This window comes from Acomys russatus, chromosome 30, assembly GCF_903995435.1.
Source record: "Acomys russatus chromosome 30, mAcoRus1.1, whole genome shotgun sequence".
NCBI classification, from domain to species: domain Eukaryota; kingdom Metazoa; phylum Chordata; class Mammalia; order Rodentia; family Muridae; genus Acomys; species Acomys russatus.
Window position 1 is genome coordinate 6,711,734 of NC_067166.1, and position 19,824 is coordinate 6,731,557.

Below are 19,824 nucleotides of genomic sequence, written 5' to 3' on the forward strand. Positions count from 1 at the left end.
AGCCATCATGTGGTTGCTGGGAATTAAGCTCAAGACCTCTGGAAGAGCAGACAGTGCTCTTAACCTCTGAGCCATCTCCCCAGCCCCGAAAACAGAATTTTCATACATAAAAGTAACTAGGCTATAATATAGAATACTATACTCAGAGTGCTGGGCAGGGAGTAGCTTTGAATCCAAACTGCTGTATTCAGATATTTGGGTGCCAGTGAGGAATTATGCCATTCAAATAAAAACAGTGTTTAAAACTTGCAACACTGGCTAGAGAGATGGCTCAGAGGTTAAGAACACTGGCTGTTCTTCCACAGGTCATGAGTTCAATTCCCAGCAACCACATGGTAGCTCACAACCATCTATAATGGGATCTGGTGCCCTCTTCTGGCCTGATGGCGCACATGCAGGCAGAATACTGTGTAAATAATAAATAAGTAAATCTTTAAAACTTCCAACACATTGTAGAATGACCTGCAAAATCAAAGACAGAAATAAGATGGCAGATGAACACAAGAAAAAAGGGGGAGGAGATGAGCATCAGTGATGAGTGCTGATGGGATGAATGCTGGGTAAGGGCGTGTGGCCGCCAAGGTGGGGAACCCGATGAATGCTGGGAAAGGGCGTGTGGCCGCCAAGGTGGGGAACCCGAGTTTGACCCTGAGACCCACATGATAGAAGGATAGAATTAGCATATAGACTATGGACAGATTGAGTATGTTAGCTAATAGATACATAAATTTGAATTTTCTTTTTGGTGGTACTGAGAACAAAACACAGCCTCTGTCACATGCTAGGCAAGTATTCTACTGCTAAGCTATATCTCCAGCCCATGATTGTTCTCTGAATTAGTTCTGTCTTATAAGTAGGATTTTAAAGTATACATAATCTACTGTAATTAAAATATGTAGGATTTTGTTTAGTTATAAATAGTTAAATGCATTTATTTTCTGTGTATTTGGCATTTGTTTGCAAGTGATCTACTTTTTAGGTGGAGTCACACTTGTAATTTGTAACAGGAATTGAGACTTTACATGTACTTAATTCCTTGTGCTTTTGTTAAAGCATTATTTTCTAAAGGGGACAAATAAAAGCTTGGATTAATTTACTCCTGTAGTAGATTATCTAGATGTAATTTCTCAGCATACGTTGAAATTACATGCATATTATCATTTAGTAAGACCAGGAGAAACTCAGGAATTATGCTATAGAACTTGTTATAGTCTATTTCTCTTATTAAATAAAATACAGTAAAAATTGAAAGTACAGCAAAAGCAGAAATCAGCAATAAAAGTTTAACCTTTATGGTATGCTGAGATGGCATCTAGTTTATAATTTTAGAATCTATGAGTGCAAACAAAAATATTACATGAAACCTGTCAGCTGGTATATAAATCTACATTCTTAGTGGTTTCTGGTTTGTTCATTGCTAATTTCGGAAGGAAATGGGACTAAGACATACTAGGATTTACAAATCATCCAAACTTAATCCTGTAGTAGAAATCCAGCTAATGGTACAGTTGTTGCAACTGTCTGTTGTATTCAGACAACATGTTCCTTTTACTCAGTCTTCAAGCAATGCCTTTTTTCTGGTTGTAACAATATATTGGTAAAGCAGAACATTTATAGGTTGATTGTGACTTTTGATAAATTAACTCTGTTAATTCTTTAAGGTTAAATCCATTTAGATTAAACAAATGTTAAGTTTTGCTACCATGTCTCCAACATTCCTTTGTTGTTGTTATTTGTACTGTTCCTGTGTGTGTTTCAATACAGGCTATCAAGATGGAAATGACTCAGAAGCATCAGGGCCGTTCAGAAGAGGTGGAAGAGGTAGTTTCCGAGGTTGCCGTGGAGGATTTGGTCTAGGAAGACCAAGTTAGTAGTGGATTGCATAAGATGCACTTCGTTTGTTGGAAATGATTTTTAAAAACCCAATTGTACTAGGTTGCCATGAGGATTATGTGAATATTTTAGTAGAGTATCAGATACAAATTAATCACCCATGTCATGTATCATTATTTTTAAAAACATAGGTAACTGAATATTATGTTGAAACACATATTTCAGAAGTTTGTGTTACAAAATCTTTATAAAGCATTATATATTATTATTATTATATTATTATTATTATTTTGGAACCTGGGACTGCAGCTGACCTATAAATAAGTGGTCTTCTGTGTGGCTCTCCCTTCACACATTCTGTTACCAAAATGGCTTTCTGCTTTAAATTCCTGTTGCCATTATTTTCTAGAAAGAACGTATTATTTTCTGAAGTCACCATTGGAATGCATGTGTTTCTTAATAGAGGGCAGATCCATGATTTTAGAAACTAATGACGTAATAAATTTTTAGTACTCATTAAACAAATGTACTAAATTGAGTAAACTACCCTTTAAAAAATAAAAAGGCTTCCGAAGGGTCTGTACATGGCAAGACCAATAACGTTAGAGCTGGCCCTGACGGGGGCAGGCATGAATAACGTTAGAGCTGGCACTGACGGGAGCAGGCATGATATTTTGGCGAACAAGCAGTGAAGTGAGGCAATGTGGTTTCTAGGCTCAGTAAAATTGCCATTTGGTAGGAGGAGCCTTTTGTTTGGGTATAGCATTGACCCTAGCTTATTTATAAAATGACATTAATCTTTGAGGAACTTAATTGTAATGGAAGTATATAATTTGTAGAAAAATCCTGTCTGTGACACTTAGAAAAATACACATTGTGATTCTTGTTATCCTGTTTTACACATCTTTTAACCTATAATACTGTGCCTTGGACTTTTTGCTAAATGATTGTAAAATCTTGTTAAAAGTAACACAGTCAAATTCTGTTTCTTTCAAATAAAGATAATGAATATGACCAAGATCAGGGGACACAGCGTGGTGGTGGCCTTTTTGGTTCTAGGAAGCCAGCAGCAAGTGATTCAGGTGAGAAATGAAACTATTGCTGAGGACTAATAATCATATATGTTTTTATGCTTTAAATATACTAAGGCTAGCTAACAATTTCTTCCAAATCTTAGTTATGTAGGCAAAAATATATGGGTAGTTTTGCCTCTCTTAGAAAATTGGTACACTGTGAATTATTTTTTTCTGAGTGGATGTGAGTAGATACGTTTAATTGGAAGATGAAAGTAAGGCTTGCATTGGTTTCAAAGACAGTTTCTGAGGTCTAGGGGAGAATGATTTGAGGTGAAATGGGAAAAAAGAACATAATTGTAAGTGGACAATGCCTGATGAAGGGGTAAGGGTTAGGAGAACTCTATGACATCTAAACTTGGAAGGTACTAGGAATCCTGTGAAGGACTCCACTGAGTCCAGTTACCTGCTCCTTGTGTATCCGAGGAGAGGGGGAGGGAGGTAAACTCTTCACATTCATTGCAGTCAATGTTTTACAGGGAATGGTGACGCTTATCAAAGCAGAAGTGGAAGTGGGCGAGGTAAGTTCTCACTTGACTTCTCTCAACTTAAACTGATTGTAATCCAAGTTTATTTTCTTTAGGATAAAAGTAATTGTCATTGTTTTTATACACATGATAATTAGGAATTTTACATGGCCTACTTGAGTTCCTTAATTTTTTAGGTTATTTTCTTTCTGATCTGGCAGTCCTGTCGTAAGGCTCCATGTGATAGGAGGGCTTGTAAACACACGCACAAGGACACTAGAGCACTCGGGGTTCTCTCTATATTAAGTCACCTGAGAGATGCTGGGGATGCTCTGATGTATTTTGGTGTTAATTACAGTTGTTGTCTCTGTGAACCAACCTTTTGTTTAATAAAAAGCCATCTCACCTGGGCAGGGCAAAGGAGATAGGTGGGACTAGGAGAGAGAGGAATTCTGGGAAGAAGAAAGGACGGCCAGGAGGAGAGAGACCTGAAGTGAAGAGAGGAAGGCCGCCATGGGTTAGCTGGAGGAGAAGCACATGGCCGCCAGCGTGGATGGAGAATCCGGCCCAGATGAAGAATATGAACAAGTATTTGGGATTATGGGTGGGAGGTAGCTTGATAGAAGTTATTGGAAGCAGATGGCATGGGATTGAGGCAGGGTTAGGGATTTCCATGCCTGAGGCCCTACTATGAAAAGTAGTTTAGAGGATTGATATCTGCCCTGCCCCAGGTTAACTAAGGCTATTTTAAAATATAACAAGGGTCTGTGTCTTAATTGATCGCTAGCCAGACCTACAGATAATATAGATAATACAGATAATTTTTAAAAACAATAGAAATTCATCAATAAATATTTAATATTACCATAAGTTAAACATGCATATATTAAATATTGAAATATTTGTACAAATTATTAAAATACACTTTTTTATGATATAAGAATAAAGGAAAGATAACAATAGTTTAATAAATAAAACTTTTTTTTACTCTCAAAAAGTTTTTCCCTAGAACATAAATATCAAAGTAATGTATGAAACTTAAAATACATTGCAGATTATTAGCTCAATAAAGTTTTTTTGCTTTTTGGTAATCATTAGTCTGAAAGCATTCAAAATAGCAGTGTACCCCCTGGTGGCTTACATTTTCCATATAGAAAAGAGTTGTTACAATCCAGTTAAATCAGATCACTCGCAGATGTTTATAGCTTGTCTGAAGGAGCATCAGAAATATCGCAGAGTTGTTGAACAGCACTTAAATGTAAACGTGATACATTTAAGTGTCCAGTTGACAAGGGATGAATTTATGATAGTTAATATTGTCAACTTGACAAGGTCCGTAATTACTTGGGAGTCAAGCCTGTGGTATGTCTGTGAGGAATTTTCTAGACTAGGTTAATGGAGGTGTGAAGACTCATCCTGAATGTATGCAGCACTAGTCTAAGGGCTGGGATCCTAGACTAAAGAAAAAAGCAGAGTGCTTTCCACTTCCTCGCTGCTAATGCAGTGGGACCATCTTCCTTGGCTCCTGCTGCCTTGAGTTCTCTGTCATCATAGAATCTTCCAAAGCTGAGCCAAAATAAGCCTCCTTCCTCCAGGTGTTTCTTGTCACATCAGTAAGAAAGCTCTACATCTCTTAATCTAGTCAGATTGATTGCTAACTTCTGAGAACTTGGAATTGGGAAGGATTTCCATTCTTCTAATTGATAAAGAGTAAATCATCAGCTGGGTGTGGTGGTGCAAACCTTTAATTCCAGCGCTGAGGGAGGCAGAGGCAGGTGGATCTTTGTGAGTTCAAGGACAATCTGGCCCACAAAGTGAGTTCCAGAACAGCCAGGATTCACAGAGAAACCTGTCTCAAAAGACAAACAAAAAGTAAATTATTGTACCTGAATTGTTTATATAATGTACACAATGTGGTTTATACTGAATACTTACCTTTTTCTTTGAGGGTCTTGGATTTTGTTATTTGGTATATGCTAGGCAGAAAGTACATAAGTTACCAGCTCCATAGTGAAAATTGTGATTATGAGTCTCTGAACTGCTCTGGTAAATATTTGTCTTGTCAAAACTTTTAACACCAATAGAGAAGACTTTGGGAAATTGGACCCATGTTTCTCTTCAGTGTATCATGGCTGTAATCTGAGTTCTCCCAGCGAACCATTGATGCTGGGGGATGGTCTTAGGTGCTTCCCAACACAGTTTTAGTTTCTTTCCCAGCTGACCAGGGAAAGGATCTCATAGTTTAAGCAAAAAAGTAGTGCAGTCTATAATCTATATTCAACCATCATGTTGAACACTAAAGAACTTTAAAATGTGTAAGATTCTCCCTCATACCCCATCTTCCCATATTATTCCTCTCTCTCCCTTTCTTCTCATGGTTGGGGATCAACCAACCCAGGGACTTGTGCACATCAAAAGAACATTTCTACCACGGAGCTGTGCCTACAGCCTCTGTCTCAAACACCACTTGTAAGGAGTGACTTGAAAAATGCTTGCTATTTTAAGATGGTCGTCTTTTAAGACAGTGAGAGTGAAGACTTGCACACCTTTGTGTCTTAATTGATTACCACTCTGAATTTCTTTAATAGGTGGCTACAAAGGGTTAAATGAAGAAGTAGTAACAGGCTCTGGAAAGAGTAAGTTTTATTTTGGAAAAAGCTTTGATCTTTATAATACTATTTATTTTATTCCTCAGTTAATGTTTATCTTTTTGGTTTTATCCCCTTTAAGATTCTTGGAAGTCAGAAGCTGAAGGAGGAGAGAGCAGTGATATTCAAGGTACATTGACATTTGCATCATCTCTTGGAGTACATGTTGCGCTTCACTAATGATAAAAATATTTAAAAGTATGGCTAAATTAAAAACATTTGAAAAATGAAAACTTTAGTAGTGATTTCAACAGTATTTTTCAATTTTTCTCTTGTTTGTACTTTTTATTTATGATACTTTTTACTTATATTACAAGGCCCAAAAGTGACATATATACCACCTCCTCCACCAGAGGATGAGGACTCCATCTTTGCCCATTATCAGACAGGCATAAACTTTGATAAATATGACACCATCCTTGTAGAAGTATCTGGACATGATGCACCACCAGCAATTTTGGTCAGTATTATTTCTATATTGATATAAATATATGATGTAATTAAATTGCTATCAATATGAAAGTTACCTTTTAGGGTCTGGAATCCTTTACTGAAAATTGAGAAGCATTGTTTAACATTTTCAGTAGGATTGTTATATCAAAAAAGAAAATGCTGGAATTCATCTGTACCATATTAGCAACTTTGTTTAAATTTACTGAAAAGGCTACTTTTTCTAGAGATGCAAATGTTCACATCCTAATTACGTGATAAAAGTAGATCGTAGGAAGTAGATTGTATGTGTTTAGCTGTTTTGCCTGAATATCTATCTATTCATTACATGTGTGCCTATTGGTGGCCAGATGAGTACATCAGGGCCCCTAGAACTCGAGTTAGAGATGGTTGTAAGCCTATATGTGAGTTCTGGGAATTGAATTTATATTCTTTGGAAGAGCAGCCGGTTCTCTTAACTGCCAAGCCATTTCTCTAGCCATGGTAAATAGATTTTGTACGGAGAACGGCAGAAGCACTCTATTCCCTGTTAATAATCATCTTCACAATGAGCCTTTGCTTCTTACGGAGCTTTTTGTATCTTATAAGGCTTAAGGGGCCAGAAAAAGTATTTACAAGCAATGGTTATGGGAAATGCTTCTACCATGTCATGAAAATTGGTTCTTGTTTATAGTGGGGCATACTGGTATGTAAAATGGGATCAAAGTTTGAAACTCAGTTAAATGGAATATGTTATGAAATGATGAGCATATGATATGTACAGTTTATCATTTAATTAACTGACTTCTTTTCCTGTTTAGACTTTTGAAGAAGCTAATCTTTGTCAGACACTCAATAACAACATTGCTAAAGCTGGCTATACTAAGCTTACTCCTGTGCAGAAATACAGTATTCCTATTGTATTAGCAGGACGAGATTTGATGGCTTGTGCTCAAACAGGGTCTGGGAAGACTGTAAGTCATACGCTTTCTTGCTTTCTTTTTTTGAGAAATGTCTATATTTAATTTCCATAGTGGTGCCATCAGCTCACATTGTCACTAGTTAGTATATAAGGGTCATTTGATGGCCATCCCCACTGGGATGAGATGAAGTTTGAAAGTAATTTTAATTTGCATTTCTCTGGCTAAGGATACTATATGGATTTTGTTACTATGGCTACATGTCTGCTTTTATGTCAAGACTGTATGGATTATGTTACAGTTGCTCTCTAGTGTTTGAGAGCAGGTATTGTGTTGCCACAAACATTTTTCTTTCTTTTTATGGTTGCTTTGGCTATTAGAGGTCTCTGTAATTCAATATAAATTTTAGGATTCTTTTTCCTAGTTGTGTGAATAATACTGAAATTTTATTTTATTTTATTATTATTATTTTTTTAATACTGAAATTTTAATGGGTGTTGCGTTTCCTCAGTAAATACTTTAGGTAACTCAGCTATTTTGTAAATGTTCCACATTTTTTGTTTTTATTAGTGTTTTAAATCATTAATTGTAGACCTGTTTCACCTCCTTGTTTAGATTTACTCCTAGATATTTATGAATTTTTCTATGTTGAAGTAATAGTGTATTCTTGTGATGAAATGAACTTGGTAATTGTGAGTCCTCTTAAGGTATTCTTGAACTAGATTAGAAAACATTTCTTTAGGAACTTCTGTTTGTATGTTCCTCAAGGAAGCAATTGTATAATCCAAATTATGGTTTCCAGATTTGTATGCTTCCTGAAGCACTTGTGGAAATATTATTACTGATTCCTGTGATAATTTTATTACTGATCTCTCAAAGATTCATGTAAAATGACTCTTTTAAGTGTAGTAATTTACATGATATTATATCTACATTCCTCTTTATAATTAATGCCATTGTTTTGCATACATGGATGTGTTTTTTTTAAAGACTGTTTTGTTGAGCTAGATTAATTTTACCTAACATGTTATATTGTATAACATGACTATGAAGACCTAGCTAACTCCTTGCAGTAAAAGTTATGCTAAGTTCTCATAAATCTACCAGCAAGATGGAAGAGACTCTGAAAGACTATCAAGAAGGACTAGCTTTTGGCAGGGACAAAAATGATACATTGTAAATTAATCAATTTAACTTATAGGCAGCTTTTCTCTTGCCTATTTTGGCTCATATGATGCGGGATGGAATAACTGCCAGTCGCTTTAAAGAACTGCAGGAACCAGAGTGTATTATTGTAGCACCAACTCGAGAACTGATCAACCAAATTTATTTGGAAGCCAGAAAATTTTCTTTTGGGTAAGTACCTCTGGAATGCCATTCATAAAATAGTTCTTAGAGAGTTTTCTTGGTTATTTGAGAACTCAGTAATAATAGACTCATGTAAATTGAAGTATAATTGAATGAAACATTTTCATAATCTTGTTTATAGAAGCCTATTTTATAAGAAACAAAATTAGGCTATACAGAGAAACCCAGTCTTGAAAAACCAAAAAAAACAACAACAACGACAACAAAAAAACCAAAATTAGATAATGTAAAAATAAGAAAATATTACAAATATTGGTATTCAATAGCTTGCTTTTTCTGACACTTAAGGACTGAATAAAGCACCTTGCCTGTGCTAGTTAAGTAGTTTATTACTAAGCTGCACCCTTTTAAAATTTTGAGATAGGATTTTACTTAATTTGTCAAGTCAGTCTCAAATTGAAATTCTCCCTCAGTTTTCCAGGTAGCCAGATTACAGGTGTCTGTTACTACACCTGGCTTTTTTAGTAGTTAAAATACTTTTAATATGCTATTTCTGCATTTGTTTGTGAATATTTATTGTATGCATGTGCCATGGAGGTCAGAGGACAACTTGGAAGTGCCTGTTCTCTCTCCTCTTGCCATGTAGGTTCCAGGGATCACATTCAGACCATGAGATTTAAAGGCAATGCCTTTACCTACTGTACTGACTCATCTCACTGACCCTTCTGGGAATTTGTAGCGCATTTTTAAGAGTAAATTTGGGTGGGGCTGGAGAGAAGACTCAGGTTAAGAGCACTTACTACTCTTGCAGAAGGCCATGGTTTGGTTCTCAGCACACAGTCTCTATGAGATATCAGCCAAGTTTGCAGTGGGTTGATTGGATTGTGTCTTAGAGTTTCTACTGCTGTGATGAAACACCATGAACAAAAAGCAAGCTGGGGAGGAAAGAGTTTATTTCACTTACTCTTCCACAACACTGTTCATCACTGAAGGAAGTCAGGACAGGATCCTGGAGGCAGGAGCTGGTGCAGAGGCCATGGAGAGGAGTGCTACTTCCTGGGTTACTTCTCCTACTTGCTCAGGGTGCTCTCTTATAGAACCCAGGACCACCAGCCCAGGTGTGGTATCACCCACAATGGGCTGGGGCCTCCCTCATTGATCACTAATTAAGAAAATGTCTTACAAGTAGCTCTCATGGAGGCATTTCTTCAACTGAGGCTCCTTCTCTGATGACTTGATTTTGTGTCAAGTTGACACAAAACCAGCCAGTACAGAGTGCCCATAAAGATACTTAACTCTCCTTAGGAAATGGCAGTTGGTTTGCTGTAGATTAATTTCTCAGTGAAAGAGCAAATAGGAGGCTGCAGTAGTTGTAAAATCACACACTGCCAGTATATTCCAGTATACTCCAGTATACTCCAGTATGTCATTACCTTGTCCACTCTCAGGACTGATTATATAATTTACCAGAACTTATATAAAATTGAAGTTTTGAGCCCATTCCTATGAAGCTATTAAGCCGGTTGCAAGATAGCATTAAGCCAAGCACCAAGGCTCTTTGGAGTTTGAGATGCTGTGTGACTATATGTTCAACACCTATGAAGCCAGCTGTGCCCACTGAAAGCAATGAGGAATCCTATTTAAAAGATGAAGCATTATTTCAATCTGCGTGTTTTTTTTTTTTTTTAAGCCCTCCCTGGTGGAGTTGCCTTTGCCAGACCACAGGGAAAGAGGGAAGAGTATGCGCTCAGTCCTTCTGTGACTTGATGAGCCAGGGTGGATGAGTGGGGCAGGGATGGGGAGAGGGCTTTTCTGAGGAGTAGAGGAAGAGGGATGGAGGAAGAGAGAGGGTGGGTGCCAGGGGGCAAGTAGGGGGCTACAATCTAGATATAAAGTGAGTAAATACATTTTTAAAAAGATGAAATGCTCAAGATGGCAGTGGCCACCAGCACCAGTGGGGCTAGGGGTCCTCTCTGAGGAGCCTGAGATACTCAGGGAGGTTTCTCATGGAGATGTGGAGATGGAGGATAAGCCTGCAGAGCACACAGTATCTCCAGAGCAACTAAATAAAGGGAGTTTGTGGGGAGAAGGTTTTTTAAAAACCTTTAAACATGTTTTGTGGAATTGGAAAGGGGGAAAAAAAAGACGACGACGGTGGAGGTGGAATGAAGTGGTGATGAGAAGTGGAGCTAGTGACTCTGGCTGTGGCAGCAACAGGGGCAGTCAGTCTTTGGGTTGCCTGGAGGCTTGGGTACCAACCACCTTGCCATGCCTCCTTGCTGCCTGGTAGGTCAGTGCTGCCACTGGACCTGCAGGCCCAGCCTGAAGCCTGGAGCCATGTCTGCTTCTGCTGCTTGTTTTCACTGCTTGCCCTGCTGGAGGGAGAACTCAGGGTGAGGCACTGCCTGTGGCCTACAGACATGATGCTTGTGCCCAGGGCAAGGTGGTGCACAGCAGCCTTGAGCTCTTGCAGGTCCTGCCCCTGAACACACTAACTCTGAACAAGATATCTGAGATGAAAATGGTTTGTTTTCTGGATTAAGTCTCCTGAAGATCCGTGCTGCTGCTGGAGGCCATGCTGGTGTGTGTGGTCTCTGCTGCCGCTGGAGGCCATGCCGCTCTCTGGTATCCACGCTGCCCCTGAAGGCTGTATTGATGTCAGTGCTTCATGTTGAGACCATGTTGATGCCCAAGGTCTATGCTGCCTCTGGCTGCTACGGGCAAGGAAGTTTCTTTTGTAGTGCTAGCAGTGACTAAAGACTCAAAATGGAGAATAAGAGACATAGAGTGCTTCTGTGACAACCTCCCCACACCCCACCTACCCTAGAAAAGAAAGAAACAGTCCAGCAAGAAGCTACTGAAGAGAGTTCTTGAAAATTGTGAAGTGTAGCTCTTCACAGTTGATGGTTTCTGGCAAGAGGCTGGAGAAGGACTAAGTTTTCTTTAAGAGATTGGCCACTGGGAGCTTGGCCACGCTCCGAGTGTATGGGCAACACAAACTGGACTTTGTGGGGGGGGGTTGGGGGGGTCGGGGAACAGGGTGGAAGCGTGGGCCTGGGAGGAATGGGAAGGAAGGATGATGGAGTACATTTTATGAAATTTCCAAATAATAAAACTATTATGTTTGGGGGAAAAGAGATGAAATATTGAAGAGTTTGTCATTACTTAGAATTATTGTTGGTAACTTCTGTTTTGTCATATTCATTATTATCAGGTAGAACTACTTTTAGAGTGCTTGCTTTTCCATGAATTATCCATCTGTTATCTATAGGTTATCCACTGGAATTTTAGTGTTTTTTTTAGCACTTATTATTTATAAACCACAAGCCTTTTATTTTTTATAAAATTTAAAATGATTATTAAAATCTCTTTAATGTCAATCCTCCTTATAACGCTTTTGCAAAAATTAGGTATAAATTGCTTAGTATTGTGTTGGTATCTGACTTTAAATTGAGTAAAAGACAAGAACCATTTTCAAAAACAAGAAGCAGCCGGGCGTGGTGGCGCATGCCTTTAATCCCAGCACTTGGGAGGCAGAGGCAGGCGGATTGCTGTGAGTTTGAGGACAGCCTGGCCTACAAAGCGAGTCCAGGACAGCCAAGGCTACACAGAGAAACCCTGTCTTGAAAAACCAAAAAACAAAACAAAACAAAACAAAAACAAAAAGCATGCTTGGTAACTTTAGATACTATCTGTACCTAGAGATGGATATTTATATTTGGAAGTTGGTACTGACCAGGAAGCCTCCTCCTTACTGGCCAGCTGTCAGTACTAGAGAGTGCGGTCGGTGCAGGCAGTGAAGGGAGAAAGGCACCCGCCAGTTTTTGTGATTCTTTTGGGTGAATCAGTGATTTGGGGAGGAAGGACGATAGTGGTATTTCTCACTGTTTTAAGCAGCCCTTTAATCAGATTGCTTTTCGGCATTATAAACTTCACTTTCTCAACAGAATTTAACGTTTTTTTAGATAATTGAACTTTTTTCTTTATGGATCTTGCTTTGTAAAGTGTTAGAAACAAACGAATAATTTCCAAATAACTAGAAAATGATACTTCTCTTATCTATAGGACTTGCGTAAGAGCTGTTGTCATATATGGGGGAACCCAGTTTGGGCATTCCATCCGACAGATAGTACAAGGCTGTAATGTATTATGTGCTACTCCAGGGAGGCTGATGGATATCATAGGTAAAGAAAAGGTAAGCCATGGTTACTTTATAGGGAAAGGAAGTGAATAATGAGAGACGTATTTCCTATAGAGCGCTAGTTATGGCTTGGTTCTAGCAGGTGCTTCAAATTCATTTTCATAATTGTCAGGATAATCCCAACAAGGCATAGGATTTTCCATATTACAGTTGAGGAACAAACTCAGATAATTATTTAAGAAGTCTGTAGTTGGCGCAAGTCAGTAAGTTAGCGTTAGAATCTGGATCTGATTCCAGTAATATGTTATTACATGGAGGAATACAATTAATACTTTTATATAGTTTCATCTGTGTTCTTGTAGTCTTTCTCTAAGACATTCTTTGGGGCATCAGTAACTTTATCTTCTATTAAAATATGTGAATGGTAGTAATATGATAATTTTAATTTTGTTAATTAGCTGGGCGCAGTGGTGCACACCTGTATTTCTGGCACTCAGCGGGGGGGGGGGAGGGGGCAGAGGTAGGCAGATCTCTGTGAGTTCAAGGCCAGCCTGGTCTACAAAGTGAATCCAGGACAGCTAAGGCTACACAGAGAAAACCCTGTCTCAGAAAAAAATTTGTTTTTGTTAAAGTTGTTAATTTTCTAAGTCTTCCAAGAAGAGATTTTTAGGGCTATATATTTACTTGGGAATATCAGACTCAATTATTATATCTCTTTCTTTGTTTTTTAAGATTTATTTGTTTTTTATTTACAGTGTTCTGTCTACATGTATACCTGCACACTAGAAGAGGGCACCAGATCTCATTCTAGATGGTTGTGAGCCATCTTGTGGTTGCTGGGAATTGAACTCAGGACCTTTGGAAGAGCAGCCAGAGCTCTTAACCTCTGAGCCATCTCTCCAGCCCCAGTTATTACTTCTCTTAATTCTTTAAGATCATGCTAATGAACTGCAGTAGATTATTTTGTGTTCTCTAAAGGAGGTACTTAAAACATGTTCTTTTATGATAGATGTACCTCCAAAAAAGAAATTTGTTAAAGGTAGCTAGAGAAACCAATGTTAGATTTTTTACTAACCATCTTTGTAGTATCAAAGTCACTTGTAGTTCCAGGACAGCCAAGGCTATATAGAGAGATCCTGTCTCAAACCAAAAAAAAAGTTAATAGAGTTGAGTATTTCATGTTAGATTTTATTTTCTTACATCAAGGAGTTTGGCTTCACCCTGTGATACAGTATGAGTCCATGCTGTCTAGTGCAAGGTAGCTGCTAGCTGTATGTGACTACGTGCATCTTAAAATACAAAACTCAGTTTCACATTTACTCATGATTCAAACTATACATGACTAGTGCCTAATAGGTTAAACACTAGAGATAATATAACATTCAAGTAATTGCAGTAACTGTCTAGGTTAAAGTATTACGGTAAATATGTTAGGAACTGTTTTTGTTTTTGTTTTTACTTTTTAATTAATGGGTTTTTTTTAGAGGCAGGGTTTCTCTTGTGTGTAGCCTTGGCGGTTCTGGACTTGTTTTGTAGACCAGGCTGGGCTTCAAACTCACAGAGATCTGCTGCCTCTGCCTCCCTGAGTGCTGGGATTACAGATGTGTGCCTCTGTGTCCTGCTTAGGTTCTTTTAAACTTAATTTATAAAATAGTTTACATACTAGTAAAAGTTTAGATCAGCTATATTAGTATTATCTATGATGAGGCTAGCAATTGTCATCATTGTATGCCTTGACTTTCTATGTAGTAGGTACGTTTTCTGTTGCTGTGATAAAACACCATGACCAAAACCAGCCTGAGTAGGAAAGGGTTCCACATTATAGTCCATCATTGAAGGAAATTAGGGCAGGAACTCAAAACACAGCTGGAACTTGGAAGTAGGAAACTGAAGCTCAGGCCATGGAGGAAACCTGTTTACTGGTTTGCTTGCTCCTTAGAATTTGCTCATCCTCCTTTCTTACGGCAACCTAGCACCACCAACCAGAGGTGGCGTCAAACACTGTGAGCTGGACCCCCAACATAGATCATTAATCAAGAAAAGGCCCCAAAGGCCAGTTTGATGAAGGCATATTTTTTTCAACTGAGAGTTCCTTCCCAGATGATTCTAGCTTGTGTCAAGTTGACATAAATAGCCCCTAAGAGTACTTTTAAACAATTGAATTGTGCAGCATATTTTAGCAAAATGTAAACTAGTATGCATTTTCTGTTCTTGTCTTTGACAATATCCTTAAAGATTGGTCTCAAACAAGTCAAGTACTTAGTTTTGGATGAAGCTGATCGAATGCTGGACATGGGTTTTGGACCAGAAATGAAGAAGTTAATTTCTTGTCCAGGAATGCCATCAAAGGAACAGCGCCAAACCCTTTTATTCAGTGCAACCTTTCCAGAAGAAATCCAGAGGTAAATATTTTCCTTCTCAAAAACAAAGGTGTGCATGGTAATGTGTTCCTTTGGTTCCAACACTTAGGAGACAGAGAAAGATGAATCTCTGAGTTGAAGGTCAGCCAGGGTTACATAGTGAGACTGTCTCAGAATTAATTACTTTAGGGATAGGTAAAGTACCTGTTATTCAGGTGTGAAGACCTGAATTTAACCCTCAGCACACATGCACAATGTCGGCTTGTTAACTAGTGCTGAGGGTGAAGAGATAGGCCAATTCCTGTAGCCTGGTAGGCAGGTCCCAGATTTCAGTAAGAAACCCTGTCTCAGAAAACAAGGCACAAACATGCAGATGTATGGACATGTGAGCACACCCGCATGTAGACACATACACAATAACATAGCTATTTACCAAGTGAAAGCAATGTGAATATTCTGGGTTTAGATAGTTTAATTGCTTTTTTAAAAGAGCTTTATACATCCAATACAAAAGTAGGTGTATGCTTTAAAGTTTGCCACTTTTCTTTATATTTCCAACTTCTTTCTCTGACTTTGCATTATGATCAGAGTCTCAGCCTCTCTCTTCCCCCCTCCCGTGTGTGTGTATAGCTGGAAACGGATAAGTGTTACGAAAGTTACTTTCACTGTGCCTTATTTTTAATCCTAAAATGTATAGGATTTAAGAGAAGTGAGCTTTGGTAGAAAGTTCACATACCAATTACTGACAGATACTTGGGGATCATCCTGTGTATCCTGTGGTTTTATGAATTCAGGGACTGGGATGACACATCCCTCATAGGATGGCTTTTCTACCTGCTAGTCCCTTACTTGGCACAGGGAGCCTAGAGAGTCAAGGCAATGCCATTAGCCTAGACTCTGTAGAATTCTTGCTTGTTTGTCTGATGGAACTGTTCTCTTTCAGAACTAGGAACTCTGTTCCTCCCCATCTAAGAGGGAGAGGTCAGGAAGCACAGATTTTCTCAGTGGATTGACTCACTGGGGAAGTAATGGTAGATTATCATCTCTGGCTTCCACATCATATAAAGATCCTGTTTCATAAAAAGTTGCCTCCAGGGTGGTCCATTGGCTATTCTTTCCACAGAAAACACAGTTCTCACAGGCTTGGAGGCTGTGGGAGTGCTGGGTGTGATGTAATCTGTGGATCCTAGAATATAGACCTGCTTCTTTGATGCAAAGTTGGTCTCTTGCCTCACAGAATACTGTGTGGAATCTTGTGTTAGTGTATCGAACTCCACAGGTTCTTGGTTTGATTTGACATTGGCCTTTGATTTGTTTTACTTATGTGATCAAAACTTTCCAAAGAAATTAGAAAGATCTTTATTGTAGAAAAACGAAATCGTAGAGCATTAGAACAGTTTCTTAGTGGTACTTAAGATAGCCATTTCTTTTTCTAAAATTATTTTGTGTATGTGGGTGTTTTGTCTGCGTGTATGTCTGTACCATGTGTATGTAATGCCTGAGGAGGTCAAAAGACATTGGGAATGGAGTTACAGGCAGTTGTGAGCTACCATATGGGTGCTGGTCCACGAGATGGGCAGCCTGTGCTCGTAACTGCTCAGCTATCTCTTCAACTGCACTAATCAACAGTGTACAGTGCTTTCATAGTAAATGAGTCATGTTTGGTTGTTAACCTTGGACATATCTGATAAATAGAAGATCTCTTGATTTTAAATTATTTACATTTTGATTCTGGATTTGTTTTTATTTTATAAAGTGATTTGTTAGTGATTGCATTGTATTTTAAATTTGAAATAGAGTGCCAGCATTCCTATCAGTGTTGATAATATGAAGTAGACATTAACCTAACCAATTAGAAGATAATATTTCTGCTGCTGTTCCTTTTAAGATTTTCTTCAAAATAGCAAAGTATTTTTGTTTTGTTGTGGTTTTGGGTTTTTTGTTTTTTGTTTTTTTGAGACAGGGTTTCTCTGTGTTGCCTTGGCTGTCTTGGGTTTGCTTTGTAGACCAGGCTGGCCTCAAACTCACTGAGATCTGCCTGCCTCTACCTCTCAGAGTGCTGGGATTACAGGCATGTGCCACCTTGCCTGGCTAGGAAAGTATTTTTATGTTGACCACTCAAAATGATTCATGTATACTACTATCGCTAGTGGTATGTGTGGATCTTTTATGAGTAATGTTTGATTATTAGCCTTGGATATATGTGATAAGTAGAAGATCTCTTGATGTTAAATGATTTACATTTTGTTTCTGGGTTCATTTTTATTTTTAAAAAATAATTAAAATTAATATAATCATACTATGTTTACATCATTACCCCCCTCTTCCCTTTAGCTGCTCCTGTATCCCTGTTCACTCTGAGACTCAGGGCCGCTTTTTCCTTATTGTTTTGTTATTGTTGTCTTTATTATTGTTATATATACATTGTTTCTCTCCCTACACCCCTCTCTCTCTCTCTCTCTCTCTCTCTCTCTCTCACACACACACACACACACACACACACACACACACACACGTATATGTATTAGGACTGGCCACTTAGTATTGGATAATTAATTGAGACTCTTTCTTGAGGAATATTGTTTCTCCTTCTCTTAGCAGTCATTAATTGCCTGTAGCTCTTCATCTAGCTGTGGGGCCTTGTGGGAGCTCTCCATCTAAACTGGCATGGCAACTGATGGTGTCCTTGTGGACATCTCATTTAGCTACTTGTATTGTTGAAACTTCCTAGCGATAGTTTCCTTGACATGTACAGAGTTTGACAGCAGACAGTCCTTGGCTATTAGGATTCCCCACACCCTTTTTTTTTTTTTTTTTTTTTTTGTAATATCCCCTGAGCTTTAGTTGGAGGAGTTATCTTGTAGATTTATCAGTTGGGGCTGGGCATCCCATGGCCAGTTATCTGTAGTTTGACCAGTTGTGGTTTTCTATAGTGGTCTTTTCCTGCTGTAAGAAGGAAGCTTCTTTGGTGGCAAATGAGAGCCACACTTGTATGGTAAGTATTTAGAATGCCTCTAGAAATCATCCTGGTCTAGTAAAGCAGCAAATAGCAAGGTTTCCTCTAGGTTCTATGGCCGTAATACCAGGCCTGAATCCTGTCTTATTGAATGGGCCTTAACTCCAGTGAAGATAGCTGTTGGTTATCCTCGGGGAATAAATGCCACTGTTGCACCTCTGCTGATATTTTTCAGTGCTGGTCATTATTGGGGTTTGTAAGTGTCACAACTGGGTGGTGTCTTGCCCTGAGGGCATCATCATTCCCTTTATTCCATTCAATATCTGGCCTTTCTTTAAACCTCTTTTCTTGAGCACAGGAATGGTCTTCAACATTATATACCCTGGTGTTCTTTTCCTCCTCAACTACATTTTTTATTTCTTCTCTACCCCATTTGTTCTTTCATTGTAGATCTCCATAAGAATGATCATTAATAACCACATGACACAGTCAGTACTAGGCTGTCTTGAAATTTCGTCTTCCAGTGACATTAGTCTAAAATTCTTAAATTTAGCCTCTGGCAGATTTTTTGGACAAAGGCAAAAGCAACCACATTCTTTGCCAAAATATCATAGGAATGGTCTTTAGGACAGTTGATACTGTTCTTTGAAACTTTTTGAGCTGTGCCTCTACTATGCACATTTCTGTCAGAACTCTTTATTTCCCATGCTCCACTAAGCTCCCCTGCTTAAGCATCCAATTTTGGATTCCTAATCCAAAATCCTAAAGTTCACATTCCACCAACAAGCAGCATGGTCAGGCAGTACACCACTCCCTGGTGCCAACTTCTGTCCTAATTGCCGTTCTGTTGCTGGGATGAAAACCATGACTGAGGCAACTTTTAAAAGAGCGCACTTCATTGGAGGGCTTGCTTATCATTTCAGAGGGCTATTCCATGACCATCGTGGTAGTCTGATCGTTGGCCGGCAGGCAGGCATGGTTGCTGGAGCAGTAGCTACGGGCTTATATTCTGATGTGTAGGCGGCAGAGAGTTAGAGACTGGGCAGTGTGAGCTTTTAAAACCTCAAAGCCCACCCTAAATAATATACTTCCCCCAACAAGACCACACCTACCCCAACAGGACTACACCTCCTTATCTTTCACAAACAGTACCCTAGCTGGGGACCATGAATTCACACTATAAGCATATGGCGGCCATTCTCATTCACTGCCTCTGAAAGCTAGTCCTCCGGGAGGAGGTTCCAGGTCATATCTAGCTTGATTTCTTCCAAGTCCACTGTTTGAAGTTGAAATCTTCAGCCATGGGGACTTAACTTCAAATCTGTGAGGCAACCAATGTTTTGGGGACTCCATTGGCTAACAACGCAAAAAGAGGTTTTTCATACTGGATATAGGGGGCTCACCCCAAGTATTCACTGCGTGCATTAAAATTTTACCTGTTGCCTATTCTCTGCCTATTTTTTATTTTTATTTAATTTAATTTTATTTTAAAGATTTATCTATATTATTATGTATACAGTGCTCTGCCTGAATGTATACCTGCAGGCCAGAAGAGGACATCAGATCACATTATAGATGGTTGTGAGCCACCATGTGGTTGCTGGGAATTGAACTCAGGACCTCTGGAAGAGCAGCGAGTGCTCTTAACCTCTGAGCCATCTCTCCAGCCCTTTGCCTAGTTTTTAATCT

At 38.8% G+C, this 19,824-nt stretch overlaps 1 protein-coding gene across 1 annotated transcript in view; it reads left to right on the forward strand.

The window, feature by feature from the left end:
* Ddx4 (DEAD-box helicase 4) overlaps positions 1–19,824 on the forward strand; it is a 58,190-nt gene that overhangs the window by 25,136 nt on the left and 13,230 nt on the right. The window contains exons 7-16 of the mRNA XM_051172263.1: positions 1,765–1,866; positions 2,835–2,915; positions 3,386–3,427; positions 5,962–6,009; positions 6,104–6,151; positions 6,339–6,481; positions 7,272–7,424; positions 8,572–8,726; positions 12,744–12,873; positions 15,055–15,221. Of these exons, the coding sequence (XP_051028220.1) occupies positions 1,765–1,866; positions 2,835–2,915; positions 3,386–3,427; positions 5,962–6,009; positions 6,104–6,151; positions 6,339–6,481; positions 7,272–7,424; positions 8,572–8,726; positions 12,744–12,873; positions 15,055–15,221 (1,069 nt within the window). The remainder of the gene's footprint in view (positions 1–1,764; positions 1,867–2,834; positions 2,916–3,385; positions 3,428–5,961; positions 6,010–6,103; positions 6,152–6,338; positions 6,482–7,271; positions 7,425–8,571; positions 8,727–12,743; positions 12,874–15,054; positions 15,222–19,824) is intronic.